The 24,732-nt window shown below is 37.8% G+C and overlaps 1 protein-coding gene across 1 annotated transcript; it reads right to left on the bottom strand.

Moving 5' to 3' along the window:
• Positions 1 to 3,337: 3,337 nt before the first annotated feature.
• LOC128867704 (putative fatty acyl-CoA reductase CG5065) lies at positions 3,338 to 24,135 on the bottom strand. Its single transcript, XM_054109154.1, has 7 exons — positions 23,870 to 24,135; positions 6,862 to 7,047; positions 6,543 to 6,636; positions 6,266 to 6,429; positions 4,124 to 4,912; positions 3,799 to 4,056; positions 3,338 to 3,741 (listed from the first exon to the last, which is right to left on the bottom strand). The coding sequence occupies exons 2-7, from the start codon at positions 7,026 to 7,028 to the stop codon at positions 3,612 to 3,614; spliced, it is 1,602 nt and encodes a 533-aa protein (XP_053965129.1). The 5' UTR covers positions 7,029 to 7,047; positions 23,870 to 24,135; the 3' UTR covers positions 3,338 to 3,611.
• Positions 24,136 to 24,732: the final 597 nt, after the last annotated feature.

Raw genomic sequence — 24,732 nt, 5'->3', positions numbered from 1 at the left:
AATGGCGGACCGCACGGACCGCATGACGCTTATCGTACAACAGAGTCGTCAAATATCCTGTACGCTTGTAGTTTATTTTTGATTTTCAGTGTCAATATTTTTTTTTCTGTAAAATGTCTGAAATTTATAATCATTGTAATCATTTGTGTAAGCAAAAGTCTGAAATGTTGTAATTATCCTCTTGTAACTCCCTTGAGTCAATGAAAAATCTGCTGTTTGAGTTATTCCTAATGTGCAGACGTACCCAGTGCCTCCTTTTCTTTTATTTCTCCTCCGATGGAGAAGATAATACAATAACATAAATTCATCGCTCGCCATATTGACAACTCGTACTTTTACTATAGCTAGTTGCATTGTGTGCGGGCAAGCAAGCGCATCGTAATCACCGCTACAAAAAAAATAATGTAGTGCCCCTGACGATATGATGACGATACGACCCTTGTGCGGAGGCCCTAAAGATGTTAGCCACAGGGTAATCAGAAGAATATAAAATTGAAACTTCTTTGATTTTACTACAGAGTGGCTGTTTTTATTGCAAAATTCGAGTTTCTTATGCCATTTATTTTACGATAAGTTTAAGTTATTACAGAAATTTATTTATCACACTTATTGCAGATCCTTACTGCAATTATGTAAGGTGTTTTATGATGCATTTGGCATTTTTTGATACTTAGCTGAATGTTGATTTTGAAAGCGTGCGAAAGGTCGAAGAAACCGAAAGTTGTTTTGTTAAGAAGTATAAAGTTTAGGGTTAGAATGAATATTTTCGACTTTTCTAACATAATTTAAAATAAAAAACTTGTATGGCTATATTTTTAAGTCGGAACTAAAACCGGGAATTTAAATCAAACTATTCAAATTGTAGTTTAAATTTGCAATTGTTAACGAATAATAATCAAAAGAAAGTCCGCCAAATAATCCATTAATGCCAACTTTATTTGCTTTTGGTCGTGGTTTTGCTGACTGACGTTTGTAACATTTTGGAAAACTAAAATTTAGTTAGAGCATTGCTGCACGCTACACGTATGGTAAAACCACATTTGCCGAACAAATTTCGTTCGTTGTGAGGGTGAGCTAACTTTCTTCGTGTTTGGTGTAACAACGATCGGCTTAACTTCGGCCTTATTAAGTGCCATTTTCTTAACTAACCTCTAATTTTGCAAGCCACATCATTGTGGTGATAAACGCAAGGCTACTAGACATTCCCTTAAAAGTTTTCAGCTAGGTTCAAAGTGTTTGAGTTGAAATTGTAAATGTGAAATTCCCTTTTCAAATATATAAGAAAACTAAGAGTCCAATTGTACTTTAAAGTGGGGAACGATTGTATCGGCTTAGTTAATAAAGCGTACTTATTGGTAAAATGAAAAACGTACATTCTTCTTCTTCTTTTTAATTGACGCGACAACCGCTTACGCGATTTGGGCCGAGCTTAACAAAGCGCGCCAGTCGCTTCTTTCTCGTGTTAACCGGCGCCAGTTGGACACACCAAGTGAATCCAAGTCCTTCTAGACCTGATTTTACCAACCTCTTCCTCTGCTACCACCAGCTGGTACCGCATCGAATACTTTCAGAGCCCGAGCGTTTATATCCATTCGGGCAACATGACACAGCCCGCGTATCCGCTGGATCTTTATTCGCTGCGCTATGTCTATGTTGTCGTAAAGCTCATACAGATCATCGTTCCATCGCCTGCGATATGCGCCGTTGCCAACGTGCAAAAGTCCACAAATCTTACACAGAATCGATCTCTCAGACACTCCAAGCTTCGTTTCATCGGATGTTGTCATCGTACACTCTAGGACGGGCATGATGAGAGCCTTGTAGAGTGTTAATTTTGTTCGTCGAGAGAGGACTTTACTACTCAATTGCCTACTTAGGCCAAAGTAGCGCTTGTTGGCAAGAGAGATTCTACGTTGGATTTCCAGGTGTATTGTTGGTTCCTAAATATACGAAGTCTTTTTCAACCTCGAAATTATAACTGCTAACAATGACGTGGGTGCCGATATGCGAGTGCGTCGACTGCTTGTTTGAAGACAGGAGGTACTTCGTTTTGTCCTCGTTCACCTCCAGACCCATTCGCTTTGCCTCTTTATCCAGTTTGGAGAGGACGTAACTACAGTTTGGTATTTCTTAGCATCAGCTTACATATAACGTTTTCACTTACAACCTTTATTTGTTCTTCTTTCAGTGATTTGAAAAGTCATCTCGCCCAAAGATGAAATTAACTCGTGAAAACTCTCGAGGAATGATGATTTATTACAACTTTCGACGTGAACTATAGTGGCAGATGCGTCATGACCAAGCATTGAAGTATCACACCTAGCCACTGTGAACCACTGGAACAATGAGCTCAAATGTGGCCGTCCATTCTTAAATTCGTTGAAAACCGTCAAATTATAGACTATTGCCCGAAAAAGGACTCGTGTCGATTGGTGTATAGAAATTTTGAAGAAATTCAGCGGCGATAGTTCAAAGTATGTCTATGACATCGTAGAAGGTGAAGAAGGCGGACCTGGGCATATGATCCGGAAACAAAACTGCAATCGACAGTTTGGGCTTCCAAGACGAGCTTAATCTAACAACGGAAGAAGCTCCTCAAATTAAAGGGTCGCCTGTTTTTCTCAAAATCTGGTCATATGGCAACTATATCTCTAGAGAAATTTAAAACACTCAAATTTGTGTGGTGTAAAACCATTGTTTGCCAGAAGTTGTCGAAGATTTAAGAAAACCCAACCGCCGAAGACGAATCATCCTTCACCAAGACAGTGGGAACTCTCACGCATTGGCTCACACAAGAGAGCTATTGAGCACTCAAGAAGAATATTCTGAAAAACAATGAATCTATTTTTATTATTATTTCACTGTGTATTCGTAAAAAAACAATAATTGGCGCATACACGTCTGTTAGGTGTTTGACCGAACTCCTCCTCCTACTTGTGGTGTGCGTCTTGATGTTGTTGTATTCATTACTGGGCGCAAATTATAAAAAGAGACCAAGTTACCCTTGGCGGGTCGTATGGGTAATTGCTAATAGTTTTCCTTCGCAATCCCCAATGCAAAGTTTCCGAAGAAAGAAAAAAATAAAGGATTTTAACGGAGAAGTGCATGACAAGAATTATATTACAATATATTTAAGTGGAGCACACTTCTCTACAGAAATTTAAGTACGGTGAAACCTATACTTGCGGAAACCTCCAATAAATGGGCATCTCTAATAAACGGCCGCCTCCCATATTCGGACAGAGGTCACAGAATCTGGTTAAACGCTGCATTTTCACACACAATCATGTGTACATACATATATGTATGTATAGTAATTATTTGTATCAGTCATAATTTTTTTAGAAACATGGAGTAAATTGAATATACCATAACAAATCAATAAAAAATATTTGATTAATGAATTCCCATAATAGAATAACAATTGTGGAATCGCGGGGGTCCGGTTGTGAGGGGATTCACCGGATTAGATAAAACGTATATGCGTTTTACATATTTACATATATTATATTTAATAAATTGTGAGTTCATTTGGTATAAAAAATTAGACTATTATTTGCTTAAAAAAACCAAAATCAAATGAAGTAATTCTTAGGAAGAATAAATGTCAGCTAAATTGATTCCAGGGGCTGGGCCAATGTCGTTGAGCTACTAAAAAAGCCGGAGAAAACATAACGATAGAAGGCATAGCTAATCAATGCGATCCACAAGCCTTTGACCACTTTGTCCACACACCACATTCTGCAAAAAAAAAAAAAAATTTATAATGGGCAACATTGAGCATCAGCTTTAACTCACATTTTCATATGTCTTCTAGCGGCTGGTATGGTTTCATCCCCCTCCTTTAGGATTAAGCGGCGCGCACAGAGGACACATTGTGTGAAATAGTCGATCAGATCCACGTCGATCTTTTCAATGATATAGGTGAGACGCTCTTTTTTATTCATTATCGCCCGCAATTTTATCGCCTCTGAGTTATCAAAATTCCACACATTATTCGCATAATACTCGAAAACTTGGAAGCCGTTATTGATACGTTTCTGCACGCGGCAGAGGCTGTAAGTGAAACAAAGGAAACATGTTTCTAGGAAGTATCATAGACACATCGTAAACTTCAACTTACACGGGTGGATATCGCAATAGTATCAGCAGCGCATCCACAAATAATGCGGGTATCCAATGGAAGAGCACCATGCAGACAAGATGAATGTAATAGTTTGATTTCATTGACCCACCTGGGTACCAGGCGACACCATTCAATGGCAATTTGTTCTCTATAACCCACCGGCCACATTCGATAATCTCATTCCATGACACTTTTATGTCATTCGAGCTAGTCATGTGCGCTACACGATTAACCTGGTTTGAATCACTCGCCGTGAGATAACGCCAGCTGGCTACCAGCATGCCATTCACGGCAATATCCACTGGCAAGAAATCGCCATAACCGGAAGAGTTACAATACATCGTACGTATGACGCCTTTGCCTGCGCCGATCAACAGACCGGTTGGCCCATTTATATTATCAGTCCAACCGGGCAAGGGCTCCTTCCAGACGGGGATGACAATGGAGGGCCGCAGTATAACTGCCGGTAGTTCATTGAACTTTTCTACTACTAGCGCTTCGGCGAGAGATTTGGTGTAGGCATAGGTGTTGGGTATACTACCTAAAATTTTCTTTTCTATAGTAGAAACCTCATCGTCGTTCAGCCATTCGCATGCCCGGATAACATTGTGTGGATTCGCTGGCGGATCGTAGGGCTTTTCGTAGAGTGTCTTGATGTGTAGGTGACAGTAGGCCGTGGAGATGTATGCAAATAGGTCTAAGCTCTTCAGAGTGGCTGCCACTTCCAGCATGTAAAGTGTGCCGCGAGTATTCATGAAGACTGCCTTGCGTAGAGGTTCATCGAAGCTGAAGGCGAAATGCAGAAAGTAAAAAATATTTAATGATTTGGTTTTAGATGTGGACTAGGGATGGATAAAGGATTCTTATCTATTATGTTACTAAATAAATAAATACATATGTAAGTAAATTAATAAAACGGAATGGGAATTTTAAAAATCTCAAAGGCGAAATGAAAAGAAAAGACGGAGTAAAATCGTGCGGCACTTCATTGAAACCAAGCAAAAAAGGTTGCGTGTATCATAAGAGGGTGAAATTATCTAGTGATGCTCTTCCGATGTCTATCGAAATTTTGCATTGCTGGAATGAGCTCGAGATGGCTCATTCTTTGGTGACGCTTGTACGCAAACAGAGTAAATCTTTTTTTATTTAAAAAGTGTAGTTTTATTTAAACGAGTTTTGATTTACATACTGATTGTCGTGTGTTTCACCTGGAAAAATAATCATCTTAAGGAACGACTTGTGAAACTGGATAAATTCAAATCCCAAACCCAAACAATTGATTGGACATAGGTCTGCTGAGAATAGGAAAAATACCTTTTATCTGGGAAGCTTATAGTTTTTAAGAAAAAGGTAGTCAACGCTGTAGTGAAACGTGTAGAAAGTTGCAGAAATTGTTCAAATCCAACAGGGTTCAATTTATGCCCCTTTTTTCTTTACTTCCAAATGGTATCAATGTATTAAGTAGCTTCTGAAATCAGTTTTCAAACTTTACACAACCTGTTTTATTGAATAATTTTTTTAATTGCTTTTGAGCACAGCTTCATTCCTCCTATTCGTTATATTCGGTTTTCTTCAAATCAGAAAAGTGCTGAATTTCATAGAACGTACGAAAAATTTTAATTTAATCTAAACTAATCTAACTAATCTAATCTAAACTAAACGGCGGCCGCCGTGGCTGAATGGGTTGGTGCGTGACTACCATTCGGAATTCAGAGAGAGAACGTCGGTTCGAATCTCGGTGAAAGATCAAAAATTAAGAACAAGTTTTTTCTAATAGCGGTCGCCCCTCGGCAGGCATTGGCAAACCTCCGAGTGTATTTCTCTCATGAAAAAGCTCCTTATAAAAAAAAAAATATCCGCCGTTCGGAGTCGGCTTGAAACTGTAGGTCCCTCCATTTGTGGAACAACATCAAGACGCACACCACAAATAGGAGGAGGAGCTCGGCCAAACACCTAAAAAAGGGTGTACGCGCCAATTATGTATGTATGTAATCTAAATTTATTACATATGGTATTTAAAAAATTCTCTTAGCACTGTAAAGCCTGCAGCGCTGTAAATTTCAAGATTATTGTCTCGAGTATCTAAAGAACTGCAGGGAATGTCTAATAGTGCAGAGAGGAGGTTTCAACAAAGCTCACCGTATGGTCGCCGCGCAATGGTAAACGATGGAGACTTCCTCACGTAACTTCTCCAAATCCTCCTCTGCAATACCCAAACCTGGTAATAGCACATCGCCTGAAATCGCCTCCACTTGGTTTAGTATTTGTGCCTCGCCACGCTGTTGCTTAACCATATCAAAGAGCTGAGAAAATAAAAGTGCTTTCATTAACAAGTAAACTCACTAATTACATGCATTCGTTAGGGGTTGAATACAAAAAATAAAAGTAAAAACAAAGACAACAAAGCATCGCTCACCACATTGCTGAAAATGTCTTTAATACGCTCCTGAGGATTCTTGCCTTTCTTTGGACGAATTAACAAGTAGATTTTCTTTAACTGTCCACAGGACCTGTAAAAAAAATGAATGTAAGGATGTAATGGTAAGTGGTAATTGATATATGTACAGATATACTCATTACGTGTCATTTCGTCTCAAATTAATTGTTGCCACGTCGCAAACCGCTTAATCGCTGGTTGCGTGGTCGCCCGCATTTGTTTGCGCTTAATTTAACACGTCCGCTATATTTACTTGCTTTGTTTTTCTAATCTATCTTTTTGTTTGGCTGTGCATTACCTGAGTAATTTTTCCACCAGTACTTTGCCGAGGAAGCCAGTGCCGCCTGTGATGAAGAGTGTGCGTCCGGCAAAGCTTGCGGCAATCCGATCTTCCTCCTTGTCGTCCACATCGTTGATGGTCACCTGGGGCTCACTTTCAAAGCAGAATTTCGGTTTGGTTGACATTTTGAAATCAACTGAGATGCTGAAAGAAATAAAAATGAAGTGCAAGTAAATACCAAGCGAAAGAAGCCGAAGAAAAAGGTCAGTAACGCACTATATGCATGCATAAAGGATGCTGGGAGTTACATGGAGTCTCTCTCCTTTCATAATGCATTGATGCTACTCAGCTGTAGCAAAGCCAATATTACTCTACGGTGCTCTAGTGTGGGTCCACCAGCAAGAAAAACAACATACAAAATGCAAAGTATAAGTATAAGTACAAATAAGGAAAGTATTCAACGTCTTGGTGCACTCTGCTCTACAGGGTCAATGAGTACTACTCCAACGGCAGGGCTTGACTTTACCTGTCAATGATCGACATTGCGGCAGATTGTCTAACGCAATTGGTGGATTTACCTGTAAAACACTCGGATATAGCTCAATAGGCATGAGTTATCGGGCCACTACGGATAATATGACTCCGAAATGCAACTGGGTGAAGAAATTTCGAACAACAGTAGAAGAAGAAGGATGGAAATAAGGCACGAAACCTAGCTCCAGTACGCTTCATATATTTACTGATGGTTCGTAAATGTTGAACGGAGTAGATGCAGCGACTTATTGCGCAGAGCCAGGCATCAAGTGGCCATTTAAACTACCTGACCTGACGGAATGGCTCATATATGACTTAGATAGCTTTTCATTATTGGCACATGTATATGTAAGAAAATTATTAAAATTAAAAAAAAAAAAAAAAAAATTGGCGCGGACACTTCTGTTAGGTGTTTGACCGAGCTCCTCCTCCTATTTGTGGTGTGCGTCTTGATGTTGTTCCACAAATGGAGGGGCCTACAGTTTTTAAGCCGACTCCAAACGGCAGATATTTTTATGAGGAACTTTTTCATGGCAGAAATACACTCGGAGGTTTGCCATGGCCTGCCGAGGGGCGACCACTATTAGAAAAATGTTTTTATTAATTTTGCTTTCACCGAGATTCGAACCAACGACTTCTCTGTGAATTCCGAATGGTAATCACGCACCAACCCATTCGGCTACGGCGGCCGAAAATTACAAATTATAAAAATGTTGTCTACTGCACTTGCACAGTAAAAAGGAATACAGAATAGAATGAAAAATTGGTTAATTGCCAAATATGCAAGCATAAATTTTCAATTGCTTAACTCCAAAATATTTTCTTTTTTAAATGGCGTGATCGGAACGAGGCTCCATCAATTTTCAAAGCCACAGCCAATTGGTATACAAATTACAAAAACGACCAAAGAAAATCGACACCTTTTAAATAAATAACAAGTTTGGTTAACTCTTTTATTTGTTGTACTGATTTACTGGTTATAACGGTATTTCCACTTGACTTCACATGCAAGCTCACTATCATGGAACTGGGTTAGCATTTACATTAATAACTATTTGCCACGAAACAACAAAAGAAAAAAAAACAAAAATATAATAATAAAAATCTAAATAACAACTAGCCATAAAACCGTTATGCAACATTTAGCCGTCAAAAGTGCAAGTCGACGCCGCGTTACTTGACGAAAATAAAATGTAAAGCATATAAAAAGCGCGCAATCAAAGAAACACAAAAAAAGCAATAAACAGCAGACAAAACCGTTAAGCACAACACAGTGACAGCCAGTTTTTGGAGGAGTACCAGTCGCAGCTGCAATCGCCCCAAATTATCATCGTTATTCTCAATGCCGGACGCACACGTGTTGCAAGCTTGCTTGTGTTGTCGCTTAGGCCCACATGGCCGCTTATTCAGGCTTCTTGTCACCGCCGATTGCAACATCAGCGATGACGTTAGCAACAATTTCATTTTCAAAACATTCATGCATACTTAGTGTGTGTTACCTGTATGCATGTACATGTATAAGTATGCATGTGTGTATATGTAAACGCGCAGCGGCTGCGAAGGCTAACACTTAACGTGCAAAGTGTTGCTACTGCAATTATTTTTATTTGTAAATGTTTGTTTGCGTATAAACAACAACAAACATACATACAAACATATGCGTAAATATGTCTCTTTTATGACTGCTTTGGTCTTGCTTGGACGGTCAGTCGGTCGACTGGTCAGCTTCATGATGGCTTAGTCGGATGGCCTAGACACAGTCGACCGCCACAGATTGTGTGTGTGCTTCTGGATATGTGCGGTGCCGAATCGCAATTGATCTTCAGTCGTCAAACTGGTCATGTTGACTTGGAAACGGCGTAAAAAAACACTTGAAAGTGCAAATATAATAATCATAAAAACAATTATGAAAAAATAGCACAAATAAGCTACGCAGCTGCTGACGGAAACAGCGTACCTGAATATCTACATCTAATGTACTTTATGATTTTATTACATAAATATATACATATATACTTATGTGTGTCTCATTCATAATAGTCGCACAGTGAGACATTAACCAACCTGATCGCCCAAAATTGTATTGCTTGCTTACAAAGTTATGATATAATAATAATTAATTCTGAGAGTTTCATGACCTTCTTTACACAAATCCATAAGAATAGATAAGAGCCAAGAAAGTGTTTATTTTAAAAGAGCACCTTAAACTAGACTTTTGAAAAATCGGGAGAAGATAGGACCCAGAGATATTACAGCATCACATCGCCTGGCCATTTTTTGCAAACGCTGACAGCACATATCTGAAAACACTCACATGCGAAGTTCCGCCTCGCATAGACCTTACACCTTTACGCTTACATTCTTCCGAATAATTTATAATTGACTCACTTTGTAGATTATTTCAAACACCTGGCAATTCTTTGGAGAAGGAATCCGGCGTATTGTTTCTCTTACACCATTTATCCGCCCATCGACCAACCAGCTCGCCACCAAAGGAATTGGAAGTGTTCAAAAAATATTTCTCAAATATGCTCTGCGCTCCTTAAAAGTTGGCCAAACCATACCATTCTACCCTTCTCATCTTAAGCTCATAAATTTTAAATTCCTAAATAGTGGGTCTATCTTAGTCTTTCATTTACTTACATTATATTTGACATGCTCCCATTGCTTTTACGAGGGGTGCCTTTTATATTTCGGGATTAGAGAACAAAAACAAATTTTAATCATCGAAAATCACTTTATTGTTTTTCAAAATATTCTCCATGAAGATCTATACACTTTTGCATGCGTTTGAACCAATTGTCGAAGCACTTTTGCCACTCTGAATGAGGTACCTCCAAAATGCCGCAACCGCTTCTTCAGGTGTCGAAAAACGTTGACCTCTCAGCTAGTTTTTTACGTACGGGAATAAAAAGAAGTCATTCGGTGCCAACTGGTTTTCCTAACTTCTTGGAAGACAACTGGCAAACAAATGGTTGTGTACCACTCAGAATTTACTGTTCTGCGTTGTTCTAATGGTACGGTTGCGACATGTCCAGTTTTTCCGAAAAAACAGGTGACCATTTGCTTGGAAGTGCTTCGTGCGCGAACATCTTTTGTTGGATTTGGCTCATCTTGAAACACCCATACAGTCAACTGCTATTTACTTTCGGGCTCATACGCGTAAATCCATGATTCATCACCTGTCACGATGTCATAGACGTGTTTCGAAGCCCCGCGATCGTATTTTTTGAGCATTTCCTTCGACCAATCGACACGAGCCTTTTTTTGAGCGATTGACAAATTGTGTGGGATCCAACGCGAACAAATTCTTTTGACAGTCAAATGTTTATTCAATATTGAATGTATGCTGGTCCCACTAATGCCTAAGATTGTCTCAATCTCATGACGATCTTGCAATATCAGTTCGCGCACAGCATCAATGGTTTTCGGAACAACAACTGATTTTGGACGACCTTCACGAAATTCGTCTTGGAGTGAACTACGACCACGATTGAATTCACCATACCATCGATAAACACTGGTCCTTGATGGAACTTCATCGCTAAAAAATGAATTAAGTTCATCCATGCAATGTTGCTGGGTTAATCCACGTCGAAAGTTGTAAAAAATAATCCCACGAAAATGCTCACGATTTAATTCCATTTTTGGACCGAGATAAATCTTTTAAGTTACTGTAAACAACACAAATAGCGCTGGTATTTCAAAACGTTCGGAGTACGTAAAAGCCAAAAAATTTCAAACTTTGCGATACAGCTGTCAGTTGTCAGATTGCAACACCAGGGTTGCCAAACCTCGGCATATAAAAGGCTCCCCTCGTAAACAATTGCACAATAAACTCGATAAGATTTGCGCTTGGCTAAGAATATGGCGAATAAAAGCTAACGAGACAAAATCAATGCAAATCATGCAGTAATTTTCAATCGTTTCCAAATATGCTAAACTGATTAAGCCAAATACGTATGTAGGTATTTTGTTTATCCATCGACTTACGTGGCGCTCCCACATATTTCTAAACGGAAGCAACTTCGGTTAAAACTTCGTTTACTATACTGACTACTAGCTCAAATTCAGCAGCATCACTGGAGAATAAAATTCTTCTATATAAATCAATACTTAAACCTATGTATGTGGACCTGCGTACTCTAAATATGGGGCTCAGCTTCAAACTCAAATCATGAAATTCTGCAAAGGTTTCAGTCGAAAGTGCTACGCTTGTGCGTCAATGCACCTTGGTTTATCAACAAGGAGATTCGACAGTGTGACCTGAGGGTTCCGACTACAGGTATATGTGAGGCAGTCAGTAGCAGATACATCATTCAGCTTGCTATTCATCCACGCGCATGCAACTTACTCAACGGCAATATTCAACGTAGATTAAAAAAAATGTACCTATTGACTTGCCTCAAAGATTTTAATCACACATAAATCTAATGTAATTATTTGATGATGTAATTATTTAAAACAAAGTAAAATATTGTAATATAATGATCTCCGACGGCGGAATAAACTACATCGTTTTCAGTTTTTTTGTGCTAATCGCAGTCTGTAAAAATGTAATTTCTTAGAATAAACAAATCTCTAAAAAAATTCTTCGAACGGTCATTTCTCAAAAATACTCTCTAACTTCGGCAGTATGGAGCAGTATGTCACTGAAATGCTCTCGTTATCGTCAGGGGTTTGCCACTGAATGATGAAGTGGTAGCCTCAATCACGCTTGCTGGTTTTCCAGCTGAGTTTGATACTTTCGTTATGAGCATTGAAATACTCGAAAAATTCCAACAAGGGAGTATGTCAAAACTACTAAAGTTGACGAAAAGTCAATGCCCAACGGGAACAGCTGATATTGGAGAAATGTCTCAGAAGCCATATACGCAAGCAGTTGGTAGTTTGCTGTTTGCTGCACAATTGACCAGGCCAGATACAGCGTACGCTGTCAACATGTTAAGTCGTTTTGGAACCAATCCAGGAAAAGCGCTTTGGGCAGACGTGAAACGTGTGTTACGCTATGTGACATGAACAACTGATAATATATTAACTTAGCAAAGGGAGCACGTATAGGTCAAAGGGTATTGCGATGCTGATCATGCTGGTAATTTGGACACAGCTCAAACTACAACTGGATATGTTTTCCTGCTTCAGGGTGGTGTAGTATCATGGGCTTCGAAGCTGCAGAAGCGTATCACTTTATCAACTACTGAATCCGAATTCGTGGCAATGGCTGCAGTCTCCAAGGAAAAAAACTAACCGTTTTGTACCGTGACAACAAAGGAGCTGAGGACAAGACCAACAACAATTCATACTTAAGAATAATGAATTAAAGTTAGTTTATGTATCTGCCGATGAAATGATCGCAGTTGCTTTGACAAAAAGTTTAGCTAAATTCAAACTAGAATATTTTTTAAAAAATTGTCAGAATTCATTTGGACTAAGTTGATAATTTACATACATATTTTCGTGTCTTGCCTTTGTATTAAAATATGTAATTGAACAAGTAAAATAATATTAAAGAGCTATGCCACAACATATTATAAAAATATCTCTTCAGAGGGGATGTTGTAAATGTGAGCGATAGCAGCTAACTTATGTTAGCTAAAATAAACTTCCTTCTTCTTCGCTTTTCGATGACTGAAGAAAGAGATGGTTACTTATTCTCTATTCCACTAAATCCTAAAACGTCAATTTCTTTTTCCAAACTTAAATTAAAAAAAATGAATTAATTACAAAATTTAACCTCAGTTAAGAAATGGGTAGCAAACAAAATTTGCCAAAGGATTTAAATAAAATTAAGAGTGCAAGACATCAGCATCTCATTAAAAAGAAAAGAATTAATAACAAAATTTAACTGGAGTTTAAGAAATGGTTATCAAACAAAATGTGTTCAAAGCTTTAAATAAAATTATTAGCGCTTGGCGTTTTTGCGTGTTTGGCTGAGATTCTTCTCCAATTTGCGATGCGCGTTTTGATGTTGCTTCTCAAATGGAGGAACCTAAAGTTTCACGTCGCCTCCGAGCGTGCAGAAAACTAAAAAGTTTCTTGAGGAATCGTCCAAATACGTAATTCAAAATACTACTTACACTAATACACATTTTAATACTGATTCGCTTACTTGCGAGAATTAATTATTTTTAAGCACTAAGCGTAAAGTTTCAACCACTGTATGCCCAGGTGCGACACGCGTGAGGATTCGATAAACCTCGTATATGCTTGAATGTATGTGTAAATGTGCATTTGCAGTTTTGTAATTTTTACTTTATTAAGTAGTTGTTATTGCTTTATTTCATTTAACCAGTTTCTTCGCTTCGTCGGGCAATGTTGCGATGTGTCGTAATAATCCCAGTGGCCAAGATCAATCCAATTATTTTGCACTTGATAGTAATATATAATAATATACGTGCAACAATGAAAGCTGCAATAGACTTAATTGTAAACAAAATACAACAAACAGCAAAAAAGTAAACCATAAATGAATGAGTTTCACTGTGTGCGGATGTATGTTTGTATGTTTGTATGTACTGGTAGAAGAGCGATCAATAACTATTGTGCGGCTAACTGTTCCGATCACTTTAACCGCATACATACATATGTATATACACATGCAGACAAACATTTGTAGGCACAGAAATGAACTATAAATGAAAATGTATTGAAAGCAGGTCTGAAATTGTAAAGCGAAGGAGAGTATTTTTTTGTTGTAATATTTACAAGTAGTTTAGAAAAGTTCATATGGTGATTCATGAACCGTTAAGCGATATAAATGAAATGCAAATCAAATTACGATAATTACACTTAAATGTTCATTCAATCGGAGTGATATATAATAAATATATATATATATATATATATACGTGCATATATGTGTATGTATGTAGGCTTACTATATTTATGGAATTGTGAGTTGTGAATAGTGGATAGTTTGTTTCCACATCATTTAATTTGCTCGAATTGTACGTAAGAGGTAGGTATGTAGGTATGTAAGTGCATAGGTAGTTATCAGGCGTATCTGCTACTCTAACGAGCGTAAGTAAAATATTAAAAAAGTTCCGCAACATTAGCAATTCAAGGGAAACTCAATATAAATACATACATACACACATACATATGAAATAAATTGCGGTTAAACGATTTGCTGACCGCGAGTATTGATCGGTGATCAGTCGATTGGAAAATTGGTTGCCGAAATTTCAAAGGAAGTTGTCCTGTGGCACTTTTTGTTTAGTAATTATGCAGCCATAAAAAGCACACACAACTTACATGGTTGCATAAATTCGTTTATCTTACGCCCTAAATGAAGAAATCTGCTGTACAATATTACATACATACATATTTACATAATATATATAAATTTGCAATTTAGCCTGAATAATAAAATTATCTGGAAGTCAATCAAAATAATAAAAGTGATTTGCGAAACAAATTTTTTAAGGGACTAGAGATATAGAGTATTTTGATAATCCCATCCATTCCTTAATGCGACTTCATTGTTTCTGTACAGCTTATTCGTTCTTTTGATTGGTGCGATAACCGCGTAAGCGATTTTGGTCGAGCTTAACAAAGCTCTCATGCTAGCTGGCACCAGTTGGACACAAGTTGGCACCAAGTGAAGCCAAGTCCTTCTTAACCTGGTCTCTTTAACGCAGAGGAAACCTTCCTCTTTCTCTGCTACCACCAGCTAGTATCGTATCGAATACTTTCAGAGCCGTAGCGTTTGTATCCATTCGGACAACATGACCCAGCCAGCGTTGCCGCTGGAGCTTTATTCGCTGCGCTATGTGTATGTCGTCGTAAAGCTCTTACAGTTCATTTTTCCATCGCCTACGATACTCGCAGTCGCCAACGGGCAAACACCAAAAATCTTCCGCAGAATCTTTCTGTCAAACACTTCAAGGGACGCCTCAACGGATGTTGTGATCGTCCAAGCTTCTGCACAATACGATAAGCTGGGCATTATGAGAGCTTTATAAAGTGGTGTTCAAGCTACAGAAATTCTCTTCTTTACTACATACCACTTTTCTAGCGAACATCGGCTTAATACCGACCAGCCCTAACTTTAATTTGCAGTATAAACAAATTTTTCAAAATTATTTCTTAGCGGGTAATGAGCTTTTTGACTCGGCACAAGCCTCATTTAATTTCATAACTAGAAAATTGTAGAAGTAAATTGTTAATTTGATCATTTAATTACGATGTTGCTGCCTATAGTCCATAATAGAGTGATAGCAATCACTTACACAAAATAGCATCGCTATCAAAATGGCGGACAAAGAAAATCAAAGTGGAACATAAAAAGCTCTCGGCTTTATAACTTTCGGCACATTGATCCAAATTATTTACTGTCAGTTGTTGTTGTTTTCTGCCGATATTTTTATTATCTATCCCTCAAGTGATGAGGAAATGGAGATCACGAAGTAAACAGCGCTATACTCGTATGCATGATTTCAATCAGCTCCAAATTGTCTTATACACGTGGATTACTCCAAAGCTAGTATACTCGTATGTGAGTTTAGTTTTATTAGTTGGAGTGAAACTTTTCATTCATTCGGAATAGCAAAACTCTACATATAATAATATTTTATACTGCATATCTGGCGCCTCACCTGTATACTAAATTTCTTGTATACATATACACACAAATACATATGAACATATGATGCTTAATCGTTTAAAGTCCATTATTATGTCTGAAAAAGTCATTGCAGTCTCCCAACCACTATTTTATGACTGCAAATAGTACTAAGGATGTTGGTGTTACAATTCTGTAAAGTGACATGAGGTAATTTGCGATTTCTAGGTAACTGGTTAGTTACTAAAATTATTGGTAATAAATCTAAGTAGTGTGTTGTGGTGCCTACCGATTGCTTCAACTACTCGTGGCAAATGAATGCTTCCATTTTTTCAAATTATTTAATGTGGCAGAATGTTACTAATTATAACAACAACTATATCAAAAAAAAAAAGAGTAACAAACAATAAACAAATGAGTAAGCAACATGAACTTTGCTATGACATTGAACTTGAAGAGCAAATTGTTGTTTTTGTTTAGAAAAATTGCTACGGAAAATATGTGAAAACAAGTCATAAAATATTTCTCATTACAATTTACGCACACGTACATATATGTATTATAAAAATATTAGTATTTAATATATGGTTTGATAGGCTTGAAATTTCCGTTTCACAATAAATTTTGTTATAAAGTACTATCAAACAAAGCGCTCGAAATGAGCAGTGTTATAACTCTATTCAATACCCTTTTTATGAAATTTTCATTTGCTAGTTGGCTTCTTACTTTACTTACGCTGTGATATCCACCATAAAGTAAAATCTTTGCAACCATTTGTCGTTCGTCTAATTCAGGGTGATTATTCCCTTTTTAATTTAGAAATGTATAAATATTTATTTCATTCAAACACAAAGCAAAACGTTTCCACATCTTGCATTCGGAAAGCCATCGCATTTTATTGTGAAGAAGAAGGTCGAATATTGAGTATCTATTTCTTTTAAGAGATTTTTACAGTTAGCGAGTATAAGTGGCTGAGAGATAGAATCGATGCTGAATCCTCATTAATCGATTCAGAACGATTTTTAAATGTTTTTATTTTTTGTTCTTGATGAAATATATAATATAGTAGCTAAAGAGCGGCAGCTTCCAATCCAAAGAGCCGCATGTGGCTCGCGGACCCCTGTTCTAAGCCATTCTATTCTACCTTCGCTTTGATCATGGGAGTAACAATAAAGTAGGTGTGGATGGATATGTTTGACGTGTATTCAAAAAGTAAGGCCACAGGCGCGATCAGGATACGATGAAGTGGCAATTCGGCATCATCAGGAAAAGGGTTTTAAATATATCCACGCAAGAAATAAATGGAATAGAGGCACATCTAAAGGAAGAGGTTAAATTTCTAGGAATTATCATGGATAAAAAAGTTACCTGGGAGGCCCACATAAACTCAATAAAAAGGGCAACAAAAATCCTTTGGGCAAAATAATAAATTTTGGGTAAGTCCTCGGTCCTGAGTCCTAAAATGACCTTCTGGATCTACAACCACATGGTAAGGCTTATACTAATAGGACTATGAATAAGTTCGTGCGGTTTTTTTCGAAATTTGAAACTTTTTGACGTAAAATGGTTACAAATTTAATATTCAAAATATTGTCCATCGCTTACTACTACTCTTTCCCATCTTTCTGGCAATTCACGGATTCCCTTTGTGAAAAATTCGGTCGGTTTTGCCGCAATCCACGAATCGATCCATTTTTTGACTTCATCGTAATTACGGAAGTGCTGGTCAGCCAGGCCATGTTGCATCGATCGGAAGAGATAGTAATCGGATGGCGCAAGGTCTGGACTATACGGCGGGTGGGGTAGGACATCCCATTTGAGCGTTTCTAAGTATGTTTTGACCACTTGTGCAACATGTGGCCGAGCATTGTCATGTTGCAAAATAACTTTGTCGTGTCTATCGGCGTATTGCGGCCGTTTTTCTCGCAGTGCTCGGCTCAAACGCATCAATTGTCGTCGGTAGACATCCCCCGTAATCGTTTCATTCGGTTTCAGTAGCTCATAATACACAACACCCAGCTGGTCCCACCAGATACACAGCATAACCTTCAGGCCATGAATATTCTGCGCCGACGTCGATGTTGAAGCATGGCCAGGGTATCCATACGTTGCCCGACGTTTTGGATTGTCGTAATGGACCCACTTTTCATCGCCAGTCACAATTCGATGCAAAAAACCCTTTCTTTTGTGCCGTTGAAGCAGTTGTTCGCATGCCATAAAACGGCGTTCAACGTCTCTTGGCTTCAATTCATACGGCACCCAATGGCCTACCTTTCGGATCATTCCCATGGCTTTTAAACGTTTGGAAATGGTTGATTGATCAACTCCCAAAGTTTTTGCAACCTCTTCTTGCGTTTGAGCCGGATCTTGATCGAGCAATTCCTCCAATTCGGTATCCATGAACTTTGGCGGCGCACCCTCGCGTTCTTCGTCTTCCAAGCCAAAATCACTACTTTTAAAGCGTGCAAACCACTTCTGGCACGTTCGCTCAGATAGAGCATGCTCACCATAAACTTCCACCAAGATACGATGACTTTCGGCTGCTTTTTTCTTCATATTAAAATAATGAAGAAGAATTCCCCGCAAAAACACATTATTTGGCACGAAATTCGACATTTTCAAGTGTGGTAAAAATATTGTTGTTTACGCTTCAAATAAAAAACTTATACTGACGTTTGTGCCTTACGACAGTAGCTCTCCAATGAATGTTTGGAAATGTGGATCGATGGAATAATAATCAAGTTACGCCATCTGTTGTAAAACCGCACGAACTTATAAATAGACCTATTAATTTACGGGGCATTGGTATGGTGGACTAAAACCAATCAAATTAAAGGTATATCAAAACCGTGTAGTCCACAAAGACTGGCGTGCCTAAGCATAAAGACGTGCTATGAGAATTACCCCATCTGCTGGCATGAAAGCGTTTTTAAACCTCAGTTATACTAAGTAATACAAGAGAAGGTTGCTATGCAAGCACTTCCTTTCATACGAAAGAAAAATTTAAATCAAGAGATCTTACTGGACACCTCATATCCTAAACAGGGTTGAAAATGCTGTAGGCAGGACCCAGACGAATGACTACATGGATGCCGTATTCAATTTTACTAAGAAATACAAGGACATCTTCCCGTCTAGGAAAGAGTAAAACACTAGCTCAACATGGGTACAAGAAAACTCGCAAAAATGGTATACAGATAGATCCAAAATGATCCAGGTGGTAGGAACAGGACTAGTGTGGCCCAGAGCACACAAATCTTTAACACTGAGTACAGATACCACTATTTTCCATGCGGAGCTTTTTGCCATAATGGAAACAGTTGAAATCGTATCCAAAAGAGGGTTCGAAAAAGTTAAAATTGAAAAACTTTCGGTGAGTCCATCAGTCCCCAAAGACTTACATAGCTTTACGTTTAATTCAAAAGCTCTTATCTACATATATATATAAAAATGAAATGATGTTCGTTTGTACGCATTTTTTTGGGCCGATACGAGGCCAATTTTATTCGTTCTTTTTTCATATTATACGGATCCACTAGGGGAAGGTTTTTAGCAAAAAAAAAATTTTTTTTAAATATTTTCTTCATATAAAAAAAAGAAAAAATCAAAATATTGTACAAATTGTGTTTTTAGTGAAATTTTATGTGTACAACTTTTTTTGAATAAATATATATTACGAATTTTTCGTTATTGTGAAACGATTTGTGTCGTGTTGCTAAGTTACAAATTTTTTTCGACGGAGAGTAAACATAAGTACAGAGGTTTGTACGCTCTTTATGAAGAGAAATGCTTTAGTACACATACACGAACGCCGAACTACTGATTTGTGTTTTGTGTGCAGTTCATTTGTGAGAGAAACAAGTGTGTTGACCAAGGATAATAGATTTACCAATACAAGAAACAGTTATTCGGCTCTCAGAGAATTTGACAGAAGTTGTTTTTGGTCTTACATCAAACGAGGTAAGGATGATAGATTTACCAAGGTTTGCCAGACAAGAAAACAGTTATTCGCCTCTCAGAGAATTTGACAAAAGTTGTTTTTGGGTTTACGTCAAACGAGATATACATTTTGTAAGAACAAAGGAAATGTTCAAACGGTTTGTTTACGAATTGCGGGTACATTACTGTAAGGCGGTCACACAGCACATTCTGCATTAAAGTTGCCTTTGAATATGCAGGTAAATGAAACACCAACATGTAATATTTCGAAAACATCTGGAATGGCAAAAGTTCTTAAAGTATGTAAGCTCATCGTATGGGACGAGTGTACTATGGCACACAAGAAACCATTGGAAGCACTTGATAGAACTTTGAAAGATCTACGAGGAAGCCAAACAGTCTTTGGAGGTGCCATGATTTTATTGGCTGGAGATTTCAGGCAAACATTACCTGTGATCCCAAAATCTATGGCTGCAGATGAAATCAGTGCATGCTTAAAATCATCGTATTTATAGAGACATGTAAACACGCTTACACTTTCTTCAAACGTACGTGTTCAACTACAGAACGATCCGTCAGCAGCTGAATTTTCACACCAATTACTGAAAATCGGAAATGGCCAAATGTCTGTCGATCCAACAGGAATGATTACATTGCCTAACAATTTCTGCACTTTTGTACAGTCTAAAGAGGCATTGATACAGAGTGCATTTCCAAACATAGTTCAACATTACAAAAACCATGATTGGCTCAGCGAAAGAGCAATTTTAGCTGGGGAAAATAAGGACGTCAATGATATAAATGTAGCTATTTTGGATCAAATACCTGGTGACATAGTTGCATATAAGTAAGTCAATGGACACTATTACTGATCAAGATGATGTCGTAAATAATCCAACTGAATTCTTAAACTCACTCGATTTGCCAGGCCTACCACCTCATAATTTACGATTAAAAATTGGAGCACCGCAACATTAATGTGCCACGACTTTGCAACGGTACCAGACTCGCTGTGAAGAAGCTAATGGGTAACATTATCGAAGCAACAATTTTGAAAGGGTTGTACAAAGGAGAAGACGTTTTGATACCCAGAATTCCACTGATTCCGACGGATTTACCATTCGATTTCAAACGTTTGCAGTTCCCGGCAAGGCGAATAGCCTTCGCTATGACAAATAATAAGGTGCAAGGACAGTCTCTACAAATGTGCGGTATTAATTTAGAATACCCAATTTTTTCTCATGGACGGTTGTATGTATGTAGCTTGCTCACGAGTAGGCAAACCATCGTCATTATTCATTTACGCGAAAGATGGAAAAACCAAAAACGTTGCCTATCAAAAAGTGTTACAATAAAGTTCGAATGAAATTGTATCAAAGAATTTGCTTTGTTTCGTATTAATTTTATTTTCTTTCAGCAAATCATTGAATTTATCGCCTAGCGAAGCGGGCGAGCGTACGCTAGTAGAGTATAAAAATGCATTCAACAAACTGGCGTCCCTTTATCAGAACTCCCTGATTTTGGAACCGGGACAAGAGGGACGCGAAGGAAACGAAAAGGCAGACTTTGATGCCAAAAAAGAGCCATTCATTGGACCAACCCCACTTTTCACCTTTAACAAAAACAACCTGCACTAGTTATTCGTGTTCTGCTGTGATGAAGAGGAGTCCATGGAACACTTAACCACCAATTGTGAAGCATTAGGTCACAGGAGACACAGAATCCTGGGCTCGTATCTACGGATGAAGACTTACAAATGCTCCCTCCTCAGGAGCTGGTTCGATTCCTTGCAATACTAAATAATTAAAATTAAGCACTTGGGGCGCACTATAGATCAATCCGGTCGCAGTCCGTAAAGGCTTTAGCCTAACACGAACTACCATTAGCATTACCATATTTCTGCCATGAAATAGCTCCTCATAAAAACCATCTGTCGTTCGGAGGCACCATAAATCTGTAGGACTCTACTACATGTGGCGCTATGCACAGTTATATATTTAAACATTTGTATGGACAGTACAACAATATTATCAAGATTAATAATTGCAATTCTTTTGTCCAAGAATTGATAATTTAAGAAGCCAATTTAGGGTGATTTTAAAAATTCAAAGAGTACGCTAGACGGTAAGGGAGCATTATCTGGCCACTATGCAGCATTTGAGAAATTAAATTCGTCGAAAAAGGCTAAAATTGTGTAAAAAACTCATGGAAGCTATTTTTGTGAAGAAATTTCTGACCAAGAACTCAACATAGATCAGCGAATAATATATTCGTATTCGCCGGTTACGTCTTCGGATGACTTTCTTCCCCTTCCAAAACTCAACTTACTATTTCGAGGCTCCCATTTTCGGTTGATAAAAGACATATAGAGAGTTCGTGACGAGAAGTCACGATTTCGAAAAATGCATTTGAAAAATGTTTTGATGCTTGGATTATTCGTTGACATACATTCGCATACTATTTCCGATGTAGTCACTTTTCGGTAACTTTGCGACCGAATGTATGCAGTAATTAATCACCTCGGGTGCTTTCCAAGCTCAAAAGCCAACATTAACGACTGACATACATACGACAATTGAAGCGGCGTGGCGGTGATTTAAATGTTTAGTAGACTGTTAGAATAACAAGTGAACCGAACAAGTCAACCGCCACATTATTAGCATCTTTACTACTTTTATACGAGTAATCAGTGTAGCTTGGCGCAGTGCGGCTATGAAATGTTGTATTGGAGAATCGCAATTAGGCGGGTTTGGAGCAAACATTTGCATCGGCTATGGCAGGATATAAACATCACGTCAAATAATGCCAAGTAAGAAACTCGCAAAGTGGAATTATGTAAATATAAACAAAAATATTAGTGAAAGTGAAAAAAGTTAAATTAGTTGAATAAAATTTATTTATTAGTAGAATAATATTTGTGTTTTACTCGTTTTGAATAATCACTGGTAAAAGTTTTACTGAATATATTAAATGTAATATTAGAGTAACCAGACGAGTGAAAAAGTCTCTCGGATTACATTGACGCGCTTTTTAAGTCATAGTACGATCCAGTAGAAATGCCAGGGATAGGGGTTGGCTATGTGGCCCATGTCTGAGCAGCCCGCAATGGTTTCTGATGAGAAATTCAGAACTCAGTTCTGATAGTAATTTATAAATAACCCGATTTTCACATGGAAAGCAATACAGATGATGATGCGGTGCTATGATAGGGCCCATAAAAGTGAAATTAAGCAAGGGGCGTCGCACCCCGCACGGACGTGAAATTCTAGTCGGCTGTAATTTTGCAGACATAAATGTATGAGCAAACTTAAGTTTGGCATGGAAACATTACTGAGATAGGTGTGTATGGGGATATGATTTTTTACATACAACGCGTGGAACTCTCGGAGATACTTTCAGTGAACAAATGATGGTAATAAAAAGTAACTACAACACTATTTGATTTTTTCTGGTTAGGGATGGTAAGAACTAAGAACCAATGCTCCGATTTCTAGAACTCTAGGTGATTTTAATTCGCTTTCAAATCATACTGGCCTGGATTTTTCTTTCACAAAGAATCACTTCAAATTGGTGATATCGGTGAATTGTTGAACTAAATTCTTAGTATTATCTAATAATCTTCCTCTGTAAATTTTAAGAAATGTTATCTTCTTCTTTCACTCATTACTGTTGAAACTAGTTAGTTATAAGTTTAATTTTACTTTGATTAATTTGTTTAGCATTAATCTGTTTTCATAGTCTGTAAGAAATACGGTATTTTTTAAACTTTTAATTAATTAAATAAATAAATAAATAAAAAAATAATTTATTCCTGGAAATTTTCTCTGAAATACTCCCCGCGCTCGCCGTTCGATCCGGGTGGATCTGGGTTCGAAAATCATTCTGTACATTAATTTATTATCCTTTTGACATTGATAATTTCAATTAGACGATAATTTTCCTTTTTAAAGTCTGCCAATTTTTCGAATACGCCTAATAATTATTACTTACTGTACAAAATATTTTAACTGGATTCCGGCTTTTTTTACTTTACAGTTTTTTAAGTTCGATTCACTCAAAATTTAAACTTTCGTATCGTTGTGAAACTATTATAAAATACTACTTTTTTTATTAAATCGCCTGGATACGTAATTTTTTGTTCAGTGTTGTTCAATTTTCGCACTAATTTTACGTATTTATGTATGCTACAATATTATTTAATATTTAAAATAACCACCAAAATATTTTCGTTATTCCGTACGCATCGAATGCCGAACGGGGACTGAGTGGCAAATTTAGGAAAAATCACTTTAGAAGTCGCACCGCGGCATAAAAAAAGTTACAAGCTCGAAACGCATACAAACATATACAGAAATGTGCACACGAATTTGTTTGCGGCAGTATTTTTAAGTGAAATAATACTATACTGTAAATAAGATTGTGTGTATGAATGTATGCATGTAGTAAAGGTGGGTCACACAGGTACAACTTTAAATCGAAACGGAACAACTCGTGAAGACGCTAGCGAACACATACCTATGCTTGCATGCACTCGTATCCACACACACAAATAGACATGCGATATATTGCACTCTCACTCACTAAACACTTTGCATGCCAGCTTGCCGAGTGTGTGCCGGTTTGAACTTTGCCAGCGGCTTGGCGCAGCAACAGTAGCGATCGCCCGGCTACACCACTTGAGGCGGCCACAGTCGAAACAGCAGCTTAAATCACAGCATCGGCACGGAATGCAGTCCATGCGAACGCCAGTACTGCAGCAGTGAGCGGGTACAGGACTGTATTGTACATATGTAAGTTTGTAGGTATATTTGCAAAGACCCCACTTTAACTTGATTTATATGCATTTAATTTGA

The sequence above is a fragment of the Anastrepha ludens genome, chromosome 6, assembly GCF_028408465.1.
Source record: "Anastrepha ludens isolate Willacy chromosome 6, idAnaLude1.1, whole genome shotgun sequence".
Lineage (NCBI taxonomy): Eukaryota > Metazoa > Arthropoda > Insecta > Diptera > Tephritidae > Anastrepha > Anastrepha ludens.
This window is presented reverse-complemented; position numbering and strand designations above follow the sequence as displayed.